The sequence below is a fragment of the Rana temporaria genome, chromosome 5, assembly GCF_905171775.1.
Source record: "Rana temporaria chromosome 5, aRanTem1.1, whole genome shotgun sequence".
In the NCBI taxonomy this organism is placed as follows: domain Eukaryota; kingdom Metazoa; phylum Chordata; class Amphibia; order Anura; family Ranidae; genus Rana; species Rana temporaria.
This window is the reverse complement of record NC_053493.1, coordinates 367578613-367604973: the sequence shown is the minus strand read 5'-3', so window position 1 is coordinate 367604973 and position 26361 is coordinate 367578613. Positions and strand designations below refer to the sequence as shown.

At 46.3% G+C, this 26361-nt stretch overlaps 1 protein-coding gene across 1 annotated transcript in view; it reads left to right on the top strand.

The window, feature by feature from the left end:
* Positions 1-420: 420 nt before the first annotated feature.
* YWHAZ (tyrosine 3-monooxygenase/tryptophan 5-monooxygenase activation protein zeta) overlaps positions 421-26361 on the top strand; it is a 49911-nt gene continuing 23970 nt past the window's right edge. The window contains exons 1-2 of the mRNA XM_040354793.1: positions 421-560; positions 23289-23593. Coding sequence (XP_040210727.1) covers positions 23300-23593 — 294 coding nt within the window. The 5' untranslated portion in view covers positions 421-560; positions 23289-23299. The remainder of the gene's footprint in view (positions 561-23288; positions 23594-26361) is intronic.

Sequence of the window (26361 nt, the reverse complement as noted above, 5' to 3'; positions counted from 1 at the left end):
ACAGGTAGTGCCATTCAGCAGAATAGGTGTTTTGTCACTATGGGCCCACACTGGAGTCGTGCTTCCATTTTATTGGTGTATTTTTGTATTGAACATTGCAGTGAGGTGAAGTGCACAGGCCATGGCGGCCTCTCAGTCCTCCTCATCCCTCCTGTGTCCTCTCCATGCCTCTGTCACAGTCAGGACACGTCTCACTGCCTTCCTGCAATCATTCCACAAGCAGCCGGGCCCAGCTAAGTGTGACTCTGCAAGGCAAAAAAAAAAAAGCCCGCGGGCGCGAGCGCCCCACCCCAACCAGCGCCGCGCGCCCCCGCCCGCCTCAGGGAGTGAGCGCGAGACCCCAGGCAGGCGGTTATTCTGCCACCCAGTCAGCGGTTGCCATAGCAGCGCTTGACGTCACTCTCCGGCCCCTGCTCAACGATTGGAGGAAACCCCGTGGATTCGGTTAGAGCTTTGAGCGCTCGGAAGAGGACCGGACTCTCCTCCCAGCGGCAGCAGCCAGAGAGACGCGCATTCCGCCCAGCCCGGGGACCCCGACCGCCAGCAGCTCTCCACCACAGGTAAGGTGCAAGGCACTGGGCGCCGAGGAGAAGGGGGAAACGGAAGGGAAGGGCAATGGCGGAGAGGAAGCATTGTTCATAGGGAGGGGGCCTCTCGCTGTCCCTTTCTCTCCTGTCTAATGACTGAGCTTCAATCATTACAATGGCGGGCGTTGCCCCTGACAACCATTCATCTTGTATCCGTGGTTGTCTCCACACATTGAGCCAGCCATGAAAATGAGGGCAGGGTCGAGCTGTTGCTAATGGCCACCATCCAGGATTGGTCGAGCTGTTGCTAATGGCAACCATCCAGAATTGGTTGTGCAGGTTGAATGATGTAAGGGCTAGCTTGCAGTGTCATGGGGGGGGGGGGGTCCTACCAGTCTCGGCCCCCCTTCCCCATGAGAGGAACTACAAAGCCTAGCATGGCTTCCCATAGGATGAGATGACCTGTCCCAGCATGACCATGCACTGCTGTCACTGCCCTCCCAGGAGGAGCCCAGCACCATGGAAATTCTCTGAGCAGTCCCGATCCTACCCACGGTCCATTGCTGGTACCGGATTGGGGCAATTTTGGCGTCGGCTAGTGGTAGTAAATGGCATTGATCTGCCCTACGACTGCCAGATACAGCATGACCCGGATGAATGAGAACCTTCACTGATCTCTTGGCGCACAGGCAGGTTCTTGTATGGTAAGCGTCATGGATCCAGAGGAAGATGGATGTGTTCCTTGCCACCTTCTATAAAAAGACATCAGAGGTCGGCTTTTCAGGTCCTTTGTACCATCTCACCCACAGCCTTACATTGGCACACGGCTCTTTTATTCCCCAATGCAGGTGGATCTCATATGGCCACCTCCCAACCATCCGAAGTAAGATGGACTTGTCCCTCACATTCTCAGTCCAGGCTGGGTCTCGCGGTACGGTAGCGGTCTGCTTTTTTTGGGGTCCTTTGTACCGTAGTCTCACCACGACCTCACCTTGGCGAAGGGAGCACAGAGCTCTATCATTCCCCTATGCAGGTGGATCTCATATGGCCACCTCCCAACCATATGAAGTAAGATGGACTTGTCCCTCACATTCTCAGTCCAGGCTGGGTCTCGCGGTACGGTAGCGGTCGGCGTTTTTTGGGGTCCTTTGTACCGTAGTCTCACCACGACCTCACCTTGGCAATAGTAGAAAGGAGCGCAGAGCTCTATTATTCCCCTATGCAGGTGGTTCTCTTATGGCCACTTCTATCCCTCCGACGCAAGATGGATTTGTCCCTCACCCAGTATCTCCCAGTACTTTAGAGGTCAGCTTTTCGCCTCCTTTGTACCGTCTCACCATGACCTAACCTTAGCTGTAGTGGAGAGGAACCAATGGCTTTTTGTTTCCCATATCTGGAGCCGTGTACCTGGCTCTGGTAGGCTTATGAGGTCTCGGGAGGGTAGAGATGGGTAACAATGGCTTCTGTGGTATAGAAGCTTGTAGTGCACATACAGAAGAACCTTTCTATGTAGAGGAAAAGGACCCTCCCTCCCAGCTTCTCCTCCTTCCTAGCACCCCATATAAGGAGGCTCGGCTGATCTCATCGCTCTCTTCTATCTACTCCATAGCCTTTCCTGTTATTTCGGGCCATTATCACATGTGTGGGTATTGCATTAGAAATGTGCCTGCATTCATCTCCAGCACGTGCACCATATTCCGCATGGTCCAGCCGTGTCTAGATCTACACTGTGCAGGGCTGTTACATGCAGCGTCCTCCACTCCCCTCCTCCTCCCTCCATGTTGCATCGATGCAGGTTTTTTTTTTTTTTTTCTGCAGACATTGCAGCACAGGTGAGGCCACCCCCTCTTCCTCCTCCATGTCCCCAGGGAGGTGTCTCCTGTGCAATCATCTTCTCATTGCTGGGTCAGTGGCGAAATAGACAAGGTGACAGTGGCCATGTTCCTGGGAAGGCTGAACACAAAGGAATTGTGTTGAACGGAGGCAGTCCTACAATTCACTCCTACGTTCTTTCCAGCTGCAACATACCAGGATTGCATTGCAATTTTCTTCTTTTTTTTCCGGCTGGGTAGGCTTCATCCATCTAATTACACACCGTTCTTGCACCAGGCCAGGTTTTACAACAAGGATTAAGGTCAATGTGACCTCTCTAGAAATGCAGTGGTACTATGCTTAATGCTTGTGGTGTTAATAGCATACAGGTTCTTTGCTAATGATTTTTATGGCACCATCCTCTCTGGTGCAGCATAAAGCGATCAATATAAAACGAGACACGTGATTCAATGCATAAAACATTTAAAGTAAAAATTGCATATATAGAGCAATAACCCGATACACTGGCAGAGAGCATAGCCCTTCCTGTGCAAGTAAGGAGTGGTAGAAAAGGAATATAGCTGCAGTAAGTGTTCTTTCTTGGAAGGTGTTTAACACTATCCTTTGAATAAGGATTCTTTTGAATAAGGATCTGGTTTGTCCTCCTAATGAAGAATTTGTAGCAGTCAAACAATGGCTATTGTGAAGGTGGACCATGGACTCTGTGACCAGAGAATAGTCTTTTCCTGACCTGTACATAGCTCCCTGCACCCCCCCCCCCCATTCCTTTTGCTTGGGGAAAGGGAGGTGTTCATCCAGGTTTCTTATTCATGTAAAGCTTTGAGAGAAGCCCATAGGTGTGACTTCTAGATCTGAGATTACCCAGTTATTTCATGGAATGAGTTGTAGAAGCCGCTGTCTATTGCGGAGTGGGTGGGGTGATTTCTTAGGTTTCCCGGAAGAAGGGTCTTCAGTGGATGTCTCGGCTTCCTTTGAGAGGATGTAAATGTTCATTTGAGTATTTCCAGATGGGTATAGTGCGTTTGTTTGAGTTGAAATTTCCGTAGGAAATTAAACTTTTTTTTTTTTTTTTTTTTTTTTTTTTTCCCCTCCTTTTTTTCTTACAATATTGCATTGTAGCATATTCTGGCTTGTATCATACAGTGCCCGATCTAAGGCCTTGTTAGGTGTAGCCTCTCAGGCATAGGTTGCTTGATACCTTTTTTATGCAAAACCTTATTTGGTGTAATAAGCATACTCATGCATAGGTGTAGCCTTTCATGCATGGGTTGCACAGTGCTTTATTTAAACCTCCAGACATAATCAATGAACAAAGCATAACCCTATAGTGTGTACTTGTCTCAATTAAAAGCTCTAAGTGTAATTTCTGTCTGCTGCTTTGTTCCTCTATCAGCATGAGTGGCTTCTGACAAGTTTTCTTGACACCTAAAGAAAAATGGTGACAGGGGAGGGATCTCCAGCAGATTGACTGCTGTGTGATAGAGGGTGTTTCTGTTTTATTCCAATCGGCTCCCCTCACACTATGCAGAGCTCAGTAACGTCAACTCTCTGCCCCCTTCTTTTTTTTTTTTTCGGAACTCTCGGATGAGCTTTATAATTCAGCACTTTGGATGTAGAGAAGAAAAGACTTCAAATGCAGATACAACTTGTGTAGGAGGATTGGTTTGATCCCTGTGTATCACCTGAGGATAGTCCCTTCACCGGGTATTTGTAAGAGTTTACAACCATTTTAAGGCCTTTATTATGTGTAGCCTCCCGTCCCTTGGTTGCATGGTGCTTTATTTCAAGTGTTAACCTTGGGGGGGGGGGAGAGTGTGCTGTCATTTGACCAGAAGATATCATGGCTGCTAAACCCAGACACGTGGTCAGATTATGTGCCTCTGTCATCTGCATCCCTGCTCTCCTCTGTCCTCCTACCCCTCCCTGCCTGTCAGCTCATACCAGTGCCCCCTCCCCTTCTGCTGGTATAACTTCTTGTGTTACCATAATCTCTTGTTTAATGCTCTGCCCCACTGTACGTGTTTTCTTAAAAATAAATAAATTGCCAATAAATACCATACTTTATTGCTCGGCGGTCACGTGACCGGTTGTCTCTCTCCTCCTCCTGGCTGACGTCAGCGGGGCTTTCTCCGCTCCACCTGCTTTGCTGTCAGATCTGCAGAGGAGAGATACGGCTGGTCACATGACCACCGATCAGCACTATAAAATAATTTTTTTCTTGGCAGTGTTTTTTTTTACAAAATGCATACAGTGGGGGCACAGCATTTATTATAACAGAGGGGATTGTAGTAACTATAAGTGGGTTAACAACGACTTTAAGGCTTTTTTGTTTTTGTAGGCTTGCATGCACAGGTTGATTGGTACCTTATTAAAGCAGTAGTAAATGGCAGGCTTTAAAAAACAAAACCCTGCAAGACAATGGCATAATGTGCTAGTATGCATTGCATTCTAGCACATTATGAAATGCTTACCTTAGCCTCCAGTGGTGCACTGTTCTCACTGACGGGGCTTCCATATTCACCCTCCTTCCAGGTTCGCGTGCAATGATGTCACACATGCGTGTGCGTCACGTCTAGAGCACAGAGCTCTGAAGGGATGGTATACCGTCCCTTCAGAGTGCATGCGCCACTGACCTCACCGGCTGCATGCAGTGTGAATATCTCCTAATCGGTGCAAGTTTAGGGGATATTCACTGCAGCTTCAGGTAAGCCTTGTAGGTACAAGTTAAAAAAAACTTGACTCACTTAAAGGCCTTAGGTGGTGTAGCCTCTCATGCATGGTGCTCCTTCTTCCCCTTTTCTTTTATTTTCTTTTATACGGGTAAGCCTACACGGTTTAGGAGATATTCACCCTGTACGCAGCCGCTGACGTCGGTAGGCACATGCGCTCTAAAGGTCCGGCTTACCGTGCTGGAATTTCAGAGCTTTTTGCTGGAACCAATCGCCCCCTTGCGCATTCGTGGGATTGACGTCAGCGTGGCTCCGGCCACTCGCAGCTCTGAAGCCTGCGATCCCAGAAGATGTTGGCGCTCTCAGTGGTGACCGGGCACTGCCGCTAAGAGGGCTTCTGCGATCCCAGAAGATGTTGGCGCTCAGTGGTGACCGGGCACTGCCGCTAAGAGGGCTTCTGCGATCCCAGAAGATGTTGGCGCTCTCAGTGGTGACCGGGCACTGCCGCTAAGAGGGCTTCATTCTAAGGGAACATTTCATAATGTGCTAGTATGCGATGCATACTAGCACATTATGCCTTTGTCTTGCAGGGTTCCCCTCCCCCCTAGGTTTACAACAGCTTTTAAAAAAAATGAATTAAAAAAAAAAAACACTAACCTGCTCTGTGCAGGTGTTTTGCACAGAGCAGACCAATCCTCTTCTCAGGTCCCCGCCGGCACTCTGGGCCCCTCCCCCTTGTGCCCCCATAGCAAACCGCTTGCATCCACGAGACACACAGCAAGGCTTGGCCCTGCCTCAATGGCTGTGATTGACAGCAGGGGAAAGCTGCACATTGACATTTCTTTACCCTTATGCGTAGAATGTTTGAAGGTAAAAAACCTTGAGCCTTTACAATCACTTTAAAGACTTCATTATGTGTAGGCTCTCATGCATGCATGGGTTGCATGGAGCTTTAAGGCCTTATTAGGTGTAGCCTGTCATGCAGGAGCTGCATGGAGATTTATTGAAAGCCTCCATTATGTGTAGCGCCTCGTGTGTGTATGATTTAATCCTCAAATTTTTTTTTGACAGTTAATTTGTGATCTGGTTGTATAAAAGGAGGCATGTATATAAAACCTGCTTTCTTATTGCCCGATGAAGCTTAATTATAAAATGATGAAAGGGCTCATTCATGTCTAGGATTTATATTGTCTTGTAGTCTTTTTCTGTGCCCGCTGCAAGCACACAAAATGATCCTTATTAAAGATGGATTACAAGAGCAGTGGTAGGTGGAGCTAATCTTCATAAAACCTTTCTTGGAGATGAAATGGCTGGCATATGCAATTAGTGAGGCCTCCACCCTTGCTATAAAAGCAATGTCTGCCGTATAAAACCGCGCTCCCTAATTCCTTTCTGCGAGTAGCTGGACACATTACAAACAGGTAACACATGCTGCTCTGGGTGGGGCTCTACTCATAGTTTTTTTTTTTTTTTTAAGACTGCGTTTTTTTTTTTTTTTTTTCCTTCTACAGACTGCCCTGCCCCCAACTGGCCTCTTATCTCTTCCTCCATTCTCTGACCGGGAGAAACCTTTTTTTTTTTTTTTTGCTTCCTCTTCAATCCTGGATACAAATCATTGATTAAAGTTTTTTCGGATTACTATTTGACTATTCTGCAGTTAATAAAATTTTGCCATTATGATTTTTTAGGTTTTAATCTTGAGGCTTGTTAATATCAGCAGCATGTGGATAATTTTCAGGCTTGGTTGTACTGCGTGCCGAGTTATCCCCTGATCTGGGAGGCTCTGAAATGGCAGCACAGTGCGGTTTCTGACTTGGGGTGTGGTGACTTATTTCTTTTATGCATTTGGTTCCTGTTCATACTTGTAAAATATCTCTCGGCTGTTGGATATGACGCCTCTTGCATGCAATGTAGTGGATCAGCCAGCCTATGACAAGTACATTCAGCAGGATATAGATGTTCTCTGCACTCCACTGTCCTGCTGGATTATGGATAATGGAGGGGATCTGAGGATACACAAAGGCTGGATTTCCTTCAAGGGTGAAAGTGGAACCTCACTGACGGCTATACATTGTAGAGAAATGGCACGATGACCTGTGGCAAAAATGAATGTTTTCTCATGGTTTCTGGTTTTAGATTTCATCAATTCCCAGCCATGTCATTAGTCAAGCATCAGCGAGAGTACTGTAGGATATTGCATAGCCTGGGAATATGCATGTGCTGAGAGGCTGGTAATGACATGTAGCTTGTGATGTGCGACCAGTGCTAATTGTTGAGAGGCTTAACCCTTGCACTGTCTGGTTTTCTCTGCATAGCTAGCCTGTAGAAAATGGCTGAATTAATTTTTCTTAAACAAGTCTCATTTGTGTGTTTTGAAGTTTCTGGCAAGTACAGCTTTCTACCCCATTGCAATCAACTGCCTTTATAGATGTAAAGTGTTGCTAACTAAACCCAGTAATATTAAATGGTTCTTGATTTGAACACAATAGCTCAGTGGGAGTGACTTCTGCCATCCACATTGAGTGTGTGTGTGTATATTTTTTCCATTGAACAAAAAATTAGTCATGTACAGCCAAGCCAGCCTATGGCTACTAATGAAAGGGAAAGCAAGTTGGATTGTAACCCCCCCCCCCCCCCCTCCCAAATTACTACCGTTTTAAAATTTGGATGTCCTAAGCAGTTCTAATTATGTAACCTGATTTTTGAACACCTATACAGACTGAGTTTTTAGGCTGTTAGTCTAAGTGCTGGTTCACACTTGTGCAATTTCTAATGCGACTTGAGTCACACAGAATTGCTTGACAAGGGACGTTTTTTTATATGGGGAGGGGCCCAGAGTGCCGGCGGGGACCTGAGAAGAGGATTGGTCTGCTCTGTGCAAAACGCCTGCACAGAGCAGGTAAGTGTGTTTATTTTTATTTTTTTTCCTGCTTTAATGGTGCATGTTCATGTCAATTAGTCTGTGTGATGCAATATTTATTTATTTTTTGGCAAAAGGTTCCTGTCCTGCTTTCATGTGGTTTGGCCCCATAGAATATGCTGACCACATTCAAAGTCCCAATAAAGTCCCCTTACATGGTTGCATTGAAAATGGCATCAAAATAGTGTGACCTGTGCCTAAATTCTGAAAGAACCAGACCCTTTTCTTCAATCCAACTGCATTTATTAACATGGTAATGTTAACCTCCCCTGAGCCCAAATTCAGTCCTGCGATGTTCATGAGAGCAATAGCTTTCTCCCTCCTCATTGGCTCAGACACTGTTGTCAATCACAGCCAGTGCGGAGGGAGCCGAAGGTGTAGACGAGGCACGTTTTGAATACCAGTGACCCCCATAGCAAGCGGTTTGCTAAGGTGGGCACTTCTTGGGGTGGGGAGCCAGGTACGCTGTCAGGGGATCCCATAAAAGGAGGATCAGGGCTGCTCTGTGCAAAACTATTGCACAGAGCAGGTAAGTAGAACACATTTTAAATGAATTTATTCTCTCGCCCTCCCCCCAGACTGATCCTGCTTTCATCCAGTGGTGCCCCCTGTGCTCCTTCATCCAGAGTGGAGGCACTCTAATACAGGTGGTGTGTTGGTGGCCAGATCACCAGGTGAAAACTAATGCAGCCCCCTCTTTTAAGGATTGGTGTGCTGCAATATATTAAATGTTTTGGGTTTAAAGAGGTTATAAAGGTATCATTTATTTTTTCCCTAATACATTCTCTGCATTAAAGGTGTTTTTTTATAAAAAAAAAAAAAAAAAAATGCTTATACTCGCCTACTCTGTGCAATGATATTGTACAGGGCAGCCCAGAGTCCTCCTCTTCTGGGGTCCCCCATTGGTGATCCTGTCTCCACCTTTTTATGTGTGCCCCCATAGCAAACCGCTTGCTATGGTGGGACACGCGTGCGTGCTGGCTCACGGGCTGTGTGTGTGAGTGTCTATGGAACCGCTATCTTTAAACGCACACAGACTTAGGCCTTGCCCCGATTCCTCCTCGCAGCATTTGATTGGCTCCCACTGCTGCCTGAGTCTGTGTGAAGAGGAAGAAAGGAGGGAAGAGACCAGCCATGCACAGAGCTGGATCAATTGAGGACTCGGGTAAGTATTTAGGGAGGTGGGGGGGAAGACTGCAAGCTCCTCCTCCTTGTAGCAATGGTAGTTGTTTCAGTCACAGAACACTGAGCGAACAATGCGGCCGGGTGGGCAGAGCCCCCAAAGCTGTACTGTTTCTGAATTGACAGCAGGAGCAAAGGAGAAGATCCCGTCCGCTGTCGCAATGGAGAATTGGGTTGAGGTGGCAGCAGGTGATTTAGTAACTCATTACATATTACACCCCAAATATGGATGTAACCTGTTTAAATGCAGGGAATGCAATAAGTAAAAAATTTGGTACAAGTGTCGGCCAAACCCCCCCCCCCCCCCCTCTCTCTCTCCTTGTGCTTACCTGATCTCGAACCAGCGCTGTGCCTGAGTGCATTCCCTCCCTGAATCACAAGTTTATGCTGCTGTCAACAGCAGTCAGTGAGGAGGGGGCTGGGTCAAGCTGCACTGTGTCTCAATACACACCGACCTGGCTCAGGAGCGAGGCCACACAAACACACCTATAGTGAGGTTCAGCAACCTGTAGATCAAACTACTGGAAGATTGTGGTCTGGGCCTGCTGACTCGCCATTCCACAGCATCAGAGTGCAATGCAGAGGGACTACTTGTAAAGCTGTAGTAGGGAGGAAGAGCCACATAAGCTGATGCCTCCTCTGTTTTGCCTGGTCCTGTCCCATGCGGAGTGATACCAACTGCACTCTGCCTCTTATCCCGACTGGCGGTCTCCAGAGTGGTGCCAACAGCAGAAAAGAGATCTTCAGTGTGAAGCAATACATTGGGCATAAAAGTATAAGGCTGCATTCACACTGATGTGCTGCAGCTTGCCCACACCGTGGGTGCAGTGAAGTGTACCTGCAGCTTTCCTGCGGGTGTGCTGTGTTTGGCTATAGAGTTCTATTATCTTCTGGATCTGAAAGTGCACCAAAACCCCCGGCTTTACGTGTGCATGAGCCCGAAGGGTGCTACTCCCTAATGCAACTAAGGTCTGATTCACAAGTGAAGCAGGCACTGCTGCTCCTCTGAGTGCATTTGACAGGTGGTGAGTAGGCCATATGTTACCTCCTCACCATCTGATTTTTAAACCCATAATTGGCATGCAATGCATGATTGCGACATGGTAGTGGGTTTAAATCCGATGCGAGGAGGTGACACTGCCTGGTTATCTTTGACTTCTCCCATGTTGTTCAGGTAGATCTTCACCTCCTTTAAGGTTGCCTATCCCCTGCCCTATAGCAAGCAGCTTGTTATGGCGACACACTTTAAAATATAAAATGCAAGCAAAAATAAGGGGCCCTGTGCATGCATGAAGTGAGGAGAGAGCAAAAGCAAGTATTTTTTTTTTTTTTTTTTTTTTTTTAGGATTGGCTGAAAATGCAGCAAACCCATCCATGTGCTGTACTTCCTGAGATGTGTTTCTGGTGTACTCGGTTTTTATGTAAGAGAGGATTTAAAGCTGAAGTTTAATCTGCCTATATTTTGCCTTCTCGGGTTCCTCCTCCTTCCCCACCCTTAACCACTTAAGGACCGCCTCCTGCACATATACGTCGGCAGAATGGCACGGCTGGGCACAAGTTACGTTGAGGTACGTCCCGTACTAGTACCCAGTCGCGGGCGCGCTCCTGCGTCCCGGTCCGACGCTCACGGACCCGATCCCCGCTGGAGTACCGAGATCACTCCCCGGAGCTGAAGAACGGGGAGAGCCATGTGTAAACACGGCTTCCCCGTTCTTCACTGTGGCGGCAGCATCGATCGAGTGATCCCTTTTATAGGGGGACACAATCGATGACGTCAGACCTACAGCCACACCCCCCTACAGTTGTAAACACACTTCAGGTCACACATAACCGCATCAGCGCCCCCTGTGGTTAACTCCCAAACTGCAATTGTCATTTTCACAATAAACAATGCATTTTAAAAGCTTTTTTTTTTTTTTTTTTACCAAAAATAGGTAGAATACGTATGGGCCTAAACTGAGGGGGAAAAAAATGTTTTATGTTTTTGGGGGATATTTATTATAGCAAAAAGTAAAAAATATTGAATTTTTATTTATTTTTGTCAAAATTGTCGCTCTATTTTTGTTTACAGCGCAAAAAATAAAAACCGCAAAGTTGATCAAATACCACCAAAAGAAAGCTATATTTGTGGGGAAAAAAGACGCCAATTTTGTTTGGGAGCCACGTCGCACGAACGTGCAATTGTCAGTTAAAGCGACGCAGTGCGGAATCGCAAAAAGGGGCCAGGTCCTTTAGCTGCATTTTGGTCCGGGTCTTAAGTGGTTAATATGCCTAGATCTTTTTTTTTTTTTTTTTTTTTTTTTTTTTTTTTTTTTTTTAGACCCAGTTATGGCTTTACAGGAGTTGATTTACTAATTTCGGGGAGTGCAAAATCTAGTTCAGCTGTGCAAAGTAGCCAATCCTCCTTTTAATTGAACAAGCTGAAGTTGCGTTCAGGATTTAAAAAAAAATATATTCCTACTCTCTTGTATGGCTGCAGCATCGATCCGAAGCTATATCTGTCCCCCGCTGACTCTGCAGTGAAAACTCCCCCTGAGCGAAGAGCTGGGACTGTCAGTCACCGGTTCTCTCCAGCACTCACTGGAGGGCTGGGCTGTGGAGGAGATGATTGAGAGGCTGAGCCAGGTGCCGGTCCAGGCTTCTGGGTGGATACTGACCTTATGGTCGGGATCTCTCCTGAGCCTGGACTAGCTGAGTGGTGTCAGCCGACAGTGGGCTTTAACTTATCACAGGAGTTCAGAATGATCTGCACTCCTGTGATCCATAGAAGAAGTAGGGACAATACTAAGACCCCTTTTACACTGGTGCGGGTGTTGGCGGTAAAGTGGCGCTAGTATTAGCTGCGCCTTACCGCTGTTATAGCGGTGCTTTTTGGCTGCTAGCGGGGCACTTTTGACCCCCTCGCTAGCGGCCAAAAAAGGGTTAATATTGCGTTTTGGTAGCGGTGTATTCACCTCAAAGATGCTGCTTGCAGGACTTTTTTTTCCAGTGTGACAGCACTCAGGCTTTCACACTGTGGTGGCTTGAGAGGTGCTTTTCAGGCACTATTTTTAGTGGGGGGGGAAAAAGTTATACATGCCCGCCCTGTGTAATGGTTTTGCACAAAGCAGTCCTGATCCTCCTCTTCCCAGGTCCCCTGCTGGCACTCCTGGCCCCTCTCTCCTGTCATGTGCCCCCACAGCAAGCAGCTTGCTATGGGGGCATCCAAGCCACCGCTCTGTATGGCCATTTAGATGTGGAGCCGTGGTTCAGCACCGTCCCTTCTCTCTCCTCTTTGGCTCGCCGACTTTGACAGCAGGGGGAGCCAATGGTGCCGTGCTGCTGTCTCAACTAATGAGGGGGAGTCCCCAACAGGCGAGACTCCTACAACATCACTGGATCAAAATGGGCTGCTGCACACAGGTTTTTTTTTTATCTTAATACATTAAGATAAAAAAAAACCTTCTGACTTTACAACCACTTCAAGCATTGACCACAACACACTGATGAGGTCAACACTGCTCTCTCCTTCACTCCTGTCAGCCAATACCCTCTGTGTTCAAGGCATTTGGATGTGCAGATCTATACCTCGGATGAACTCCGGATGTCTGATACAAATTATTCTGTTTTTTTAAAGCTGCTTTGTTTTTTGCTTTTTACGGCAAGGTACTTTTTATTTTCATTGTTCATTCCTGTGAATCTGGGCTAAATGAGTGTCGCAGTCTGAGGCATATTTAACTTGTGGCAAAAATGGAACTTCAACTTTAAGGGAAGGTGACCCCCTGACATGCCAGATTTGGCATGTCATTTTTTTTGGGGGGGGGGGGAGTGGAAACTCTTTTTAGAGGGTCCCAGCTCCCACTTCTTCTCCCGTGGGTCCGGCGCCAGAAGGAAGTTCACCTATCCCTCTCGACAATCATCTGGGACACATCGCAGGTCTCAGATAATTGCCCACGCAGTGCGTGCTCGGCTGTGAAACCACAGCCAGGCGCCCTCAGTGAGAATGCCGGCGGTGAGGAAGGAGAGATGAGCAGGGCTTTGTTTCCCCCACATTGCTGGACCTTGAGACAGGTGAGTGTCCGATTATTAAGTCAGCAGCTGCAGTATTTGTAGATGCTGACTTAATTATTTTTTTTTTGTTTTAGAGAGGAGCTCCTTCAGAAAAATTTAGGTCAGCAGCTACAAATGCTGTAGTTGCTGACTTTTATTATTGTGGCACTTGCTTGTCCAGGCATTCAACGATGTCCTTGCCAAAGCCGATTTATTAAATCGGCAATCGGATGATGCCGACCATCTAGGCCAGTGATGGCGCACCTTGGCACCCCAGATGTTTTGGAACTACATCTCCCATGATGCTCATGCACTCTGCAGTGCAGTTGAGCATCATGGGAAATGTAGTTCCATAACATCTGGGGTGCCAAGGGAAACCAGCAGTGGCGCCTTGCGGCTTCACAGCCGGTTTCCTTCTGTGCATGTGTCAATGGGCTGCAGCAGTCTTCTGGAACCTGTGAAATGTTCCAGAAGCCTGCAGGGTTGGGGGGCGGCAATGAACTTCCTACTCAGTGACTCGCTGAGCCAGAAGTGAGGGCCCTTTCACACGGAGCGGATCCGTATTGATCCGCCCCGTGTGTGTCCGTCGGCTCAGCGGGGATCATCCGTAAATCCCCGCTGAGCTGTCGGCGGACAGGGCGGTCCCCGCACACTGTGCAGAGACAGCCCTGTCTTTCCTCCGCTCTCCCCTATGGGGAATCGGTATTCGATCCGTTCCGCCAGACAGAAGAAAAATAGGGTTTTCTTCCGTCCGAAAAGCGGATCTTTGCAGTGGCAGATCTTTGCGGATGCATCGTCCGCTAACGTCTGCAATCCCATAGGGAAGCATTACAAGTCCGTTTACGGACTTGTAAAAAATTGACCGTTTGTCCGCCCGTGTGAAAGGGCCCTGAGAGTGGGTACCTGTGTAAACCAGCTTCCCCTTTTGGGAGCGCCACTTTAAGTGTTTAGGGATCAGCGCATGATTGAATTAGACGAGCAGTAAATGTACAGTAATAATGTGACTATTGTTGGCCCCTCTTGTGATTTGGGCACCCCTGGTAAGCAGCATAGCCTACTCACACCCACCCCCATATATTTTTCAAGACCAGAAAAATACTTGCTGATCCCGACAGATTCTGCATCCCCAAATAATGTTGGATTTCCAAGCTATCTTCTGTGAATGACAGTCCTCCCAATGTAATAAGGAGGGAGAAGTTTTTGTATTATAAATCGGGATCGCTGCCTAGAAGGATGACAATGCTGCTCCTTAATAGTGAGTCAGCTGTGTCACCCTGTGTTGCTAATTGGGAAATGTGAGCCCCCCCCCCCCCAAATTGTGTTCTGTTCCAAATTAAAGCAAATTCCGCATGAGCCCCCAATTGTTTTTACTATTATTAATACACTATTTATATAGTGCCAACAGTTTACGCAGCGCTTTACAATGTAGACATCACAGGAAGCGCCCTCATGGCTTACATAATTGGAAATAGACTTGGGGGGGAAAAACGTAACATTAGTAAGTCACCGGGACCAGATGGCTTGCACCCGAGGGTCCTTAAAGAGGAAGTAAACCTGTTTTTCCTGCAAAAAAAACCCTGCAAGAGAAAGGCATAATGAGCTAGCATGCATAGCATACTAGCTCATGTGCACTTGCCTGAGATCAAAGCGCTCCTCGTTCCTCTGCACCACCACGTTGCCTACGAGTCTCTTCCGTGTATCGCCACTCCTGATCGGGGATGACGTCACTACCGCGCATACGCACGGGAATGGCATAATCCCAGCACTATCCTATTCAAGACCCGGCCCGCTCAGTAGTCTTTTCTGCAAATATCTCCTTAACCGTGTAGGTTAAGGAGATATTTATTGCACCTACGGGTAGGCCTTAAAGTGGAGTTCCACCCATAAATATAACATTACATCAGTAGTTTTTAAAAAAAATTCATTAGTCCTTTACGAAAAAAAAAAATTTTTTTAGATGCCTTCAGTGTTGTTGCTAGGCAGAATAGTTAATCTTCCCACTTCCTGCACCTAGGTGCTTAATGCTTCCTAACCTACACCGCATCCACAAATCCAGGAAGTCATACAGTCTGGCTTCATGATGCCCACACTTAAGATGGGCCCCAGTCAATTTCATAACGTGTCGAAATAATGTAAAAACCTAACAAAACGGACCTTAGTTTACAGACTAACTTTACTAGAATACATTAAGCTTGTGTATTACAGGGGTATTTATATTTAAAACGTGAAATTGTGGCCGGAACTCCGCTTTAATCTATGCTTACTTGTAGGTGCAAGTTGTCAGAGTTTACAACCGCTTTAAGGAACTTGGTCAAGTAATTGCCAGACCATTGTTTCTAATTCTTACGAACAGTCTACTGACTGGAATGGAACCAGCTGATTGGAGAAAAGCCAATGTAGCACCAATATTTAAGAAAAGGGCCAAGATACATCCCTGGGAATTACAGACCAGTTGGCCTAACATCAATAGTATGCAAGCTCTTGGCAATGTTAAGGGGCTATATACAAGATTTTAGTAATGACAACAGTGCCATTGGCAGTAATCGGCATGGATTCATGAAGAATCGTTCTTGTCAAAACAATTTATTAACCTCTGAGGAGGTGAGCTGCCATCTAGATGAAGACCCATAGATGTGGTGTATATGGATTTTGCAAAGGCATTTGATACAGTTCCCCATAAATGTTTACGGTGCAAAGGAATGTCCCTTGGCATGGACCATAGGGTGAGTACATGGATTGAAAACTGGACAACCCTAGACACAACTAGGGTTGTGAGCACTAAACTTCTCTCTGGAGTAGAGATGCTTGAGAGGGGATATGATTTCAATTTACAAATACCGTACTGGTCACCCCACAATAGGGATAAAACCTTTCCGTGAAAGGGAATTTAATAAGACACGTGGCCACTCGCCAAAATTAGAAGAAAAGCGTTTTTACCTTTTAAAATATGTAGAGGGTTCTCTACTGTAAGAGCAGTGAGGATGTGGAATTCACTTCCACAAGCAGTGGTCTCAGCGGGCAGCATCGATGGTTTCAAAAAACTATTGGATAAGCACCTGAACGACCACAACATGCAGGGATATACAATGTACTACTGACATATAATCACACACATAGGTTGAACTTGTGTCTTTTTTAAGCCTTGCCTACTATGTAACTATGTGGGAGGGGGGACTGCACAATTATAGTACAGTTTAATATGGAAGGGACAGCTTCTATATTAAAGGGAGGGGGTGATGGTACAAAAGGTAATCGCTGCAGAGGGTGATTTGATGGGGGTGGGTGTGGGATAGGCTTCCCTGAATAAATGAGTTTTCAGGGATGTCCTGAAGGTGGACAGGTTAAGGGCTGATCGAACGTACTGGGGCAGGGAGTTCCAGAGGATGGGAGAGGCTCTAGAGAAGTCCTGAAGTCGAGCATGGGAGGAGGTAACAAGGGAGCTAGAGAGCAGGATGTTCTGGAAGGAGCGGAGGCGTAAGCCCCTAATTGTTTTGCTATTTCTTGATGTAATTCTTGCAGTAAATCCAAGGAAATCACTTGGTAACCTATTTAATATGGCTTTTACTAAATGAAAATTCTCTGTATACAAACTCTATACAGTTCCAGACCTACAGAGTACCTATTTTTTTCCCTAGAACTGCTCTAGCAAGTGTGCAGTAGTGATACACTTGAATTACTTCCATTATAGCTGATAGTGATTTTTGTAGCAAATTCCTTTTAGATTCGCTTTTAACTACTTGAGCCCCAGCATATAGTCAAATGACTGCGGCAAGGTGGCTCTATAAATCCCAGCCGCCGTCATTTGATGTCTTCACGCCCTCCGGCCACTGGGGCCGCGATGTCCGCCAGGTACCCGCGATCGGCAATGACAGAGCAGGGACGTGGAGCTCTGTGTGTAAACGCAGAGCTCCATGTCCTGTCAGGGGAGAGAGGAGACCGATCTGTGTCCCTTGTACATAGGGACACGGCATCGGTCACCTCCCCCAGTCAGTCCCCTCCCCCCACACAGTTGGAACACACCCAGGATACACATTTAACCCCTTCCTCACCCCCCTAGTGTTAACCCCTTCACTGCCAGTCACATTTATACAGTAATCGGTGCGTTTTTATAGCGCTGTTCGCTGTATTAATGTGAATGGTCCCAAAAATGTGTCAAACGTGTCCGATGTATCTGACGCAATATCGCAGTCCTGACAAAATTCGCAGATCGCCGTATTACTAGTAAAAAAAATAATACTAAAAAAAATATCAGAATTCTATCCCCTATTTTGTAGCCACTATAACTTTTGCGCAAACCAATCATTATACGCTTATTGCGTTTTTTTTTTTTTTTTTTTACCAAAAATATGTAGAATACATATCGGCCAAAACTGAGGGGAAAAAAATAGTTAAAAAAAAAAAAATGGGATATTATAGCAAAAAGTAAAAAATATATTGTTTTTTTTTTTTTTTTTTTTCAAAATTGTGTTTTTTTTTTTTGTTTATAGCGCAAAAAATAAAAACCGCAGAGGTGATCAAATACCACCAAAAGAAAGCTCTATTTGTGGGGGGAAAGGGACGTCAATTTTGTTTGGGAGGCTCGTCGCACAACCGCGCAATTTTAATTTAAAGCGACGCAGTGCTGAAAGCTGAAATTTTGCCTGGGCAGGAAGGGGGTATATGTGCCCAGTAAGCAAGTGGTTAAACAATTCTAGGTTCTTGGTCACCGCAGTCTTTCTTTCTCTTGTACTGTAGCTTGTCGTTTTCTTTCTTTTCTGTTTGTGCTGCTGACCTTTTACCTTGAAAAGTTTTTTTCTGGCCTTTTCAAATGTGGCTTCCTACATCAGTGGTTGGTTGTGTGTTTTTCTCAAAAACAAAAAAAATTTTTGTCTACAAACTCTAGGTGGCAGCATCGTGTCAAAATGTCAGCTATTGCAGATTCTTCTTGACAGATCTACAATTAACCACTTGCCGACCAGCCGCCGCAGTTGTACTGTGGCAGGTTGGCACAGCTGCCCAAATCGCCGTCGTACGTAGGCTGCTTTAAGCTATAGGGGGTGTGAGCGCACCTGGCGATGCCGCAGTCGATGTGTGTGGCCAGCGGCTGCGATGTCCGCCGGCCACAAGCGATCACCCTTCAGAGAGACAGAACAGGAATTCCTGTTATGACAGAGGAGTAAAGATATCTTCTGTTCCTAGTGATCAGGAACAGCAATCTCTCTAGTCACTACATTGCCCCCACAGTTAGAAACACCTCCCTAGGGAACACTTAACCCCTTGATCGTCTCCCTAGTGTTAACCCCTTCCCTGCCAGTGACATTTATACAGTAATCAGTGGCTATTTTTTTTAGCTCCGATCGCTATACAAATGTCAATGATCCCAAAAAAGTGAGTGTCCGATATGTCGCAGTCCCGCTAAAAATTGCAGATCGCTGCCATTACTATTAAAGACTAAATGAATAATATACATGCCATAAACCTATCCCCTATTTGGTTTGTGCAAAAGTTATAGCATCTACAAATGAATATACGCTTATTGTGATATTTAAATTAAGTTTATTGTCCTAAACCGATGAAGACTTCATTTGAATTTTTTTGGGTGGGGGATATTTATTATAGCAAAAAGTTAATTTTTTTTTTTTTAAATTGTCACTTTTTTTGTTAAATAAAAACCGCAGAGGTGATCAAATGCGACCAAAACAAAAGCTCTATTTGTGGGGGGGAAATAAAAAATGTTTGGGTACAACGTTGCGCAATTGTCGGTTAAATCGACAGTGCTGTATCACAAAAAATGGCCTGGTCATTAAGGGGGCAAGTCCTTCCGGTCCTTAAGTGGTTAATCTGGAGTCCAGTGCTTTGAGAACTAGTCTTAATTTAACAATGGCATGTGGTAGAGATCCCCACAAGAAAGCTGATGTTTAACTAAACTGACTTTTGTGTCTGATGTACACACCTGCCATGATATAATGCAGGGCTCGACAAAAACCAGGCGCCAGGTCGCAATGGCGACTGGAAATTGCATCCTTGTGCCTGGATTACACTGCAGCAGTGGTCGGATTCCTCCCATGTGGCCCACATACGGTTGTGCGGACTAGCGTCGGGCTGGCCGATAATTGAGGCCCTCTGGTGGACGGTGCTGTGATGAGCGCAGCTTGCTCACACTGCCCGCCCACCTCCAACATCATCTTTCCAGGTTGAAAGTTGGGCTTGATCGGTTACACTTTCCTTATTGCCACTAAGTGGACGGGGAGTGCCGGCTATCGGAGCCACCTCATCAGTGTCATCTGTCAGTGCTGCCTCATCTTAGTGTCACCTGTCAAGGCCAATCAATAAAGAAAATCGGAGCAGCCTCATCAGTGCCACTTCTTCTTTTTTTTTTTTTTTTTTTTTTTTTTTTTCTCACCACTTGGCACCAGGCCCGAGCAATTCTTATTGCCTGACACACCGGACATGCAGTTCTGTGCGCTAATTGATTTAAAAAAACTGGCTCCTAGATTCTAAGCAAATATGTCAAGCCCTGTATAGAATACATCCTAGTACGGGAAGTTTTCTACAGGCAGGATCACCTGTGGGGGAAAAATACTTAGTGGTTGTAAACTTCGAATATAAAATCTGAACAAAGCATAACCCTCTATAGTGTGTAATTGTCTTAATCCAGAACACCAAGGCCCGGATTCTCGTACATGTTGCACCTGCGTATCTCCAGATATGCCGTCGTAACTCTGAGTCCCAGCCGTCGTATCTCTAGTCTGAGCCGTCGTATCTATGCGCCTGATTCTTAGAATCAGTTACGCATAGATTTGTATTAGAACCGACCGGCGTTAGGCTTTTCCCGGCGTAAAGTTACCCCTGCTATATGAGGCGTACCAATGTTAAATATGGACGTCGTTCCCACGTCGAATTTTGAAAATTTTACGTTGTTTGCGTAAGTCGTTCGCGAATAGGGCTGGGCGTCAATTACGTTCACGTCGAAAGCATTGGCTTCTTGCGGGTTAATTTGGAGCGTGCGCACTGGGATACTTTCACGGACGGCGCACGCGCCATTCGTAAAAAGCGTCATTTACGTGGGGTCACATAAAATTTACATAACACACAACCACATCTACCACATTTGAATTAGGCGGGCTTACGCCGGCCTATTTACGCTACGCCGCAACTTTCGTTTGAGAATACGGCACTTGCCTGTAAAAGTTGTGGAGGCGTAACATAAATAGGATAAGTTACGCCCGCACAAAGATACACCATTCTACGTGAATCAGGGCCTAAGTGTCACTTTTGTGTGCTGTCTTGTTTCTCTATCGGCACAAATTTCTGACAAGATTTCTTGACACCAAGAGAAAAATGACTGGAGAGACCTCCAGCTGAATGACGGCCTCAGCTCTCCTTGCTGAGCTCTGCTGTGTAATCTCAGCTCTCCGCCCCCTTTTTTCTGACCTTTTAGAAAAGCTTTATAATTACATTCTTTGGATGTAAAGAAAAGACTGCAGCAAAACAGATGCAACCTATGTTAGCAGGGTTTGTTTCATCGCTATCACCTGAGGCCAGGCACTTCACTGGGTATATGTGGGTTTTCAGGCATAGTTGGCAACAACATGCTATTTTTCTTCATGATTTTAGATACTTTACCCTTCCCATGACATTTTTGAGGTGCACCCTGCTTCCTTCCATACAGCGGCAGTATCTATTCTAAAAGGGTGTCCGTACTCTGCTTGCCCCAGCAAAAGGCTTTTAAAATCCCCATTCTGGGGGAAAATATTTTTTTGCCCAACCCTTCATTCCACACATTTTTTACCCCATCCAATTGGACTTTTCACCCTTACCTTGCAAAGCCAGATTTACTTCCTAAAGCTTCCTCTTCCGGTATTGAGTGGGAGACCACTAGTATAGCACTATGCTGCCCCCTTAAAACTGCCAGTCCCTCCATGCCCTGAGAAAATGGTGTGCACTGATCAGCCACACGCAGCAAAGATCTGACACGTTCTGCCTTGTCAGGAGTGCTGGAGGATGGCATGTGAGGCCACTTAAAAAAAATGGAACCAGGTGTAAAATTGTTGGCCAATCGGCGACTATCAGATCGGTATGCAGTCAAGGTATTCAAGCAGACATCGGCTGAGATTCCTCGACTGATGCCGTTTAGCGTGAATGAAGAAATGTTTGCGTGTATGAGTATCTCAAGCCTTCTAAATATGAAGTAGATCTTGGTAGTGAAAGTGTAACTAAAAGCAAATTTTGGGTTGATAAGAACACTGATAGAGGGGAAATCTTCCAGTGGAGACACTAGTTCTGGTGACACTTTGGGATTTCCTTTAGGCATGGGACAGGAGGTGTGGGGAAATCTCAGATGGCAATTTGTGTCTATTTAATTTTATTTATTCTTTTGGTGGTATTTTTTTCACCTCTGGGTTTTTGTTTTAGTCTTTGTTTTTTTACCCTATAAACAATCGGGGGGGGGGGAGAATAACACCATTTCCGGCTGCTGAAAGTTCTGTGCATCTCTAATATGTATGTTATTATGCACATAATGGTCGCCCTGTAGCAATAAATCTGCTATAGGGCGGTCAGGAAGTTGTTCATCGTTTGCACCATGCTGGCCCAAACCAATTTTTTATATGCAAGCCAAAAATTAAGTACTGGTTAAAATTTCATAGTGCATGTATAGGCATAAAATGTAGAATCTGGTGGGTTGGGCCCTGTGTATAGCAGAGGAAGATCCCCCCTATTTTTATTTTATTTTTTTGCACAACTGGGGTCATGTTTGTAGAATCTGCTATTGATGTCTGTGGTGAGGATTCGTAAAATGTGCACATACTCCTCTAACACAGCTTCCGTATGAACAAACCGTGGTTTCCTCTACTGCTGTTCCTTATTACTTGAAGTACTTGAGGCCTAACCAGTGTGACACAGGCTGATATAGTGTCCTGCTTTTGTAGCTGCATGTCCTGAATAAACAGGGAATGTGGAATTTTTCTGAAAATCCCTTTCAAACAGATAAAGGATCCCCCTGTATCAGAACCCTACACCTGCACATCCTCCTTACCTCACATTAAAGCGGAGGTCCACCCTTAAATGGAACTTCGCTCCCCCCCCCCCGGTGTCATATTTGACACCTTTCAGGGGGGAGGGGGGTGCAGATACCTGTCTCGGGTATTTTCACCCACTTCCGACCACACAGTCTGCGGGTAGACTGCGGGCAATATGTCGGTAATGCCCCCATTCCAACCCCCCGCCACCACCACCCCCCGTTGTGTTCTGGGAAACACACGGCTCCCAGAACACAGCAGGGACCAGTTAGCACGGCGCAGCGTGACTTGCGCATGCGCTGTAGGGAACCGGGCAGTGAAGCCGCAATGCTTCACTTCCTGGTTCTCTCACCGAGGACGGCGGTGGGGGCAGCAACGTGATGAGCGATTGCTCGTCTTCTGCTGCCGACGTCGCTGGACTCCAGGACAGGTAAGTGTTCATTTATTAAGTCAGCAGCTGCAGTATTTGTAGCGGCTGGCTTTTAATTTATTTTTATTTTTTTAACAGAGGAGCTCCGCTTTAAAGGGGTTGTAAAGGTAAATGTTTTTTCACCTTAATGCATCCTATGCATTAAGGTGAAAAAACATCCGATGGTACCGCCCGAGCCCCCGTTTTACTTACCTGACCCTTCGAAAGTCCCAGGCTCGTCCATGTGATCTTCAGTTCCCAGCCTGGCCGTTGATTGGCTAGGCTGGGCGGATTGATAGCGGCGCAGCCATTGGCTGGCGCTGCTGTCAATCACAGCAGATGACGTGGCACGCCGGGGCCGAGTGATACAGTCGGCGCCTATGCCCGCCGCTGTATCACTGGAGCGCGCTCGCAAAGCTTTCTACTATGCGAGCTCTCTTGCATGAAGGTAGAAGGCTTTTGCGAGGAGGAGCCGAGACAGCCGCCGAGGGACCCCAGAGGACAGGGTTAGGGGACACTCTGAAAAAAACGAGCTGCACAGTGGAGGCAAGTATAACATGTTTGTTATTTAAAAAAAAAAAAATGTTTGCCTTTAGTGGCCCTTAAGACCTTGCAAGGCTTTTGCTGTATTTGCCAAAAATGTTCCTAAAACTACAATTCTTGAATATACAATTGTATTACAAAACTAATTCTGTCTCTTGTATTTCTTTCTCCATTCAGAACCATTAGCCATGGATAAAAACGAGCTGGTCCAGAAAGCCAAATTGGCTGAGCAGGCAGAGAGGTACGATGACATGGCAGGCTGCATGAAACGAGTGACGGAAGAAGGCGCTGAACTATCCAATGAGGAGAGGAACCTTCTCTCGGTGGCCTACAAAAATGTAGTAGGTGCACGCCGGTCGTCCTGGAGAGTCGTCTCTAGTATTGAGCAAAAGACAGAAGGCAGTGATAAAAAACAGCTGATGGCTCGGGAGTACAGAGAGAAGATCGAGACCGAGCTGAGAGATATTTGTAACGATGTGCTGGTGAGAACCTTTACCTGAATACATTACCATCCTCCCCTTATAAATGTTTTTTATTTTTTTTAAATGCACATGGGGAAAAATAGAAAATATTAGACCTAGGCCACTGTATGAGGCCACACCTGCCCGTCATAAATGTGCGAGTCTGAACGGGTAAAGCTGTGCTTCCATGATGGAGTAATATTGCAGTAGCATACTACTAATACTAAGGGGACGTGCACACGGTACTGATGTCTAAACATTGGTATTCCTGGCCAAAATGTTCTTTTTTTTTTTTTTTTTTTTTTTTTTATTATTGTGTACACACTTGCTATACATTTTAGCTTTCAGAATGCAATTTTAACCTTCAGATTAACATTTTAGGTGCATTTGTGTGTAAAATACTGACTACTCAGATTTATTCCCCTCAATTTATATATAGTACATGTTTACATGCATGTGTGTACAGGCACATTAAAAATACCTGCATGCCTAAAAACGCAAGTTTTTAGTCATACAGTGCTTGTGCTGTGTAATTTTTGGCCCCCTGTATCACCTGAAATTCCTGACATATCCTGCCTGATTCTGCCCTCCCTCTGTAAACTGATTATGATTTTATCATGGCGGCTGTTCCCTGAAACCATGGTCAGTTTCAATGCCTTTGTCATCCACAACTATCCTCTGTCTCCCCCCCCCCCCCCTCCCTGCCTGTCAGCTAGTGACAGTGCTCTCCTCTCCTGCTGCTGAAATCACTGTGTAAATTGCACTCAATCCCCATTAAAAAGCATCCTATGCTCCAGGGTCTGTGCTTTGTAAAAAAAAAAAATGCTAATTTCACAGCGCCGCTCGGCGATCACTTGATTCTCCGCTCCTCCCAAGCTGACGTCTCGGCTCTCTCCTCCCCTTCTCCCAACTCGCGTCAACGGGGGATTTTCTGCCCCTCTGGCTGAAGCTGTCGGATCGGGGGAGGGAGCAGAGCTGTGAAATGAGATAGAAATGGTCTTTTTTTTTGCAAAGCACATCCACTGCAGCATAGGACGCTTTATAACAGGGGATTGCGTGTAATTTATTAAGCGGCTTAACCACTTCTGGACTGCCCGCTGTGGATTTACATTGCCACTTTGTTAAATACCGTTGTTATGGCAGCAGATAGCTTCCATAACCCCAGTCATTTTATTAATTCAACGGCGGGCAGTCTGCTTTAAGATAATTGTTGTTCGTGTATTCGCAGCAAGATCACTTTTATCGGCGGCGGGAGAGGTCCCCTGGACTCAAACGCCATTTCCGCCCAATGGCCTTAAAGGGGCAATTTTTTTTTTATTAAGTCTAAATGTGAGATCGGAGGTCCTGCCACGTTTTTTTTAATAATCATACTTGTCTCAGTGGATGCAGCATCAGATTGATGGTCCATCTGTCCCCCGGCGTCCGAGCCACCGAACACCACCGATGGCTCGGTTCTTACGCCTCCCCGAGCAGAGAGATGCTGTCAGTTAGCATCGCTTCTGCTCTACTTCTCAGCGCAGAGCAATATAGGGGCAAGGAGCGGCCGTCTCAGCGGCTCGTTGAGGCTGCCATCAATCAGGGCAGCTGGCGGATCCCGCCTTGGAAGTTGGGATGACCTGCTGCCCCGACTGATGGCAGTGATGTCAGCGGAGAGAGGACTTCAGCCTGCTCTCTGCTGAAAACTGATCACAGGAGTGCAAAACGAATTGCTCTCCTGTAACCCTTAGGAGAAGCCCAGCCCAGGCTGAGCTCTGACAGGTCCATCCCTGCACAATGAGTGTAGCCGGACCTGTCATCTGCCAGCTCAGCGGATCGATCCCCTGCTGAGCATGCGGAGTTCGTACACAGACAGCCCCGTGTGAAAGAGCCCTTAATGTATCCTTTCAGTGGTTTTTAAATATGGACCTTTTTTTCATTTAATATCTGGTGATCCTACTCTAAAGTTCCTTGTTCAGACACTTCCTGTTAGAGGGTGACCACCATCTCCCAACTGGATTCCTGCTTTGGCGTCCTGTCACATGGCGCCCCTGATGGGAGACTACAAGTGCTGCACTGCCAGGACCCACTTCCTTATAGTCACAAGTACAAATAGACAGGAAGTGGCTGAAAGAGGCAGCAGATTAGCTAAGGATGAAAACGGGCAAGAATAGTGTTTTTAGTAGCACAAGTGTTTTAGTAACATAACACAACATGCATGCATTAAACTTGCTCTCCCTGATCATCCTATTCCCGGGTCCCCAAGCTCCTGGCTCCTCCTTTTCAGCAAGTGCTCTCATAGGAAGCTGCTTTCTAGGACGGCACTCGTGCAGGCTCGCTCCTGAGCCATCCTGTCTGCATCTATAGCCAGACAGTGTAGCTCAGCCCTGCTCTCCGCTCCCTAATCATAGGATGTAATTGACAGAAGAGGAGGGAGCCAATGGTTCCCACCACTATCAAATCAGTGAGGAGGGAGACAAAGCTGCTCAGGTAAGTGTAGGGGGGCTGGGATCCTGCAGCACAGGTTTTTTTTTTTTTTTTTTTTACCTTAATGCATAGAATACATGAAGGTAAAAAACTTGATGCTTTAGAACCACTTTTAAAGCAGCAGTTCTTGAAATCTATAGAAGACAGAGGAAGCACATGGCTGTTGGTGACAAAGTGAAACGGGAAACCGGCATGATCGCTATGCAGCAGCGAAAGACTTGTACATGCGTCTTTTGTGTCTTCTTTCAGCAATGGAATGCAGTTTGCTGCCATTTTAGCATTTTCTTTTTCTGGTAGGTCCCCCATCCCCCAAAAGACAAACCCGG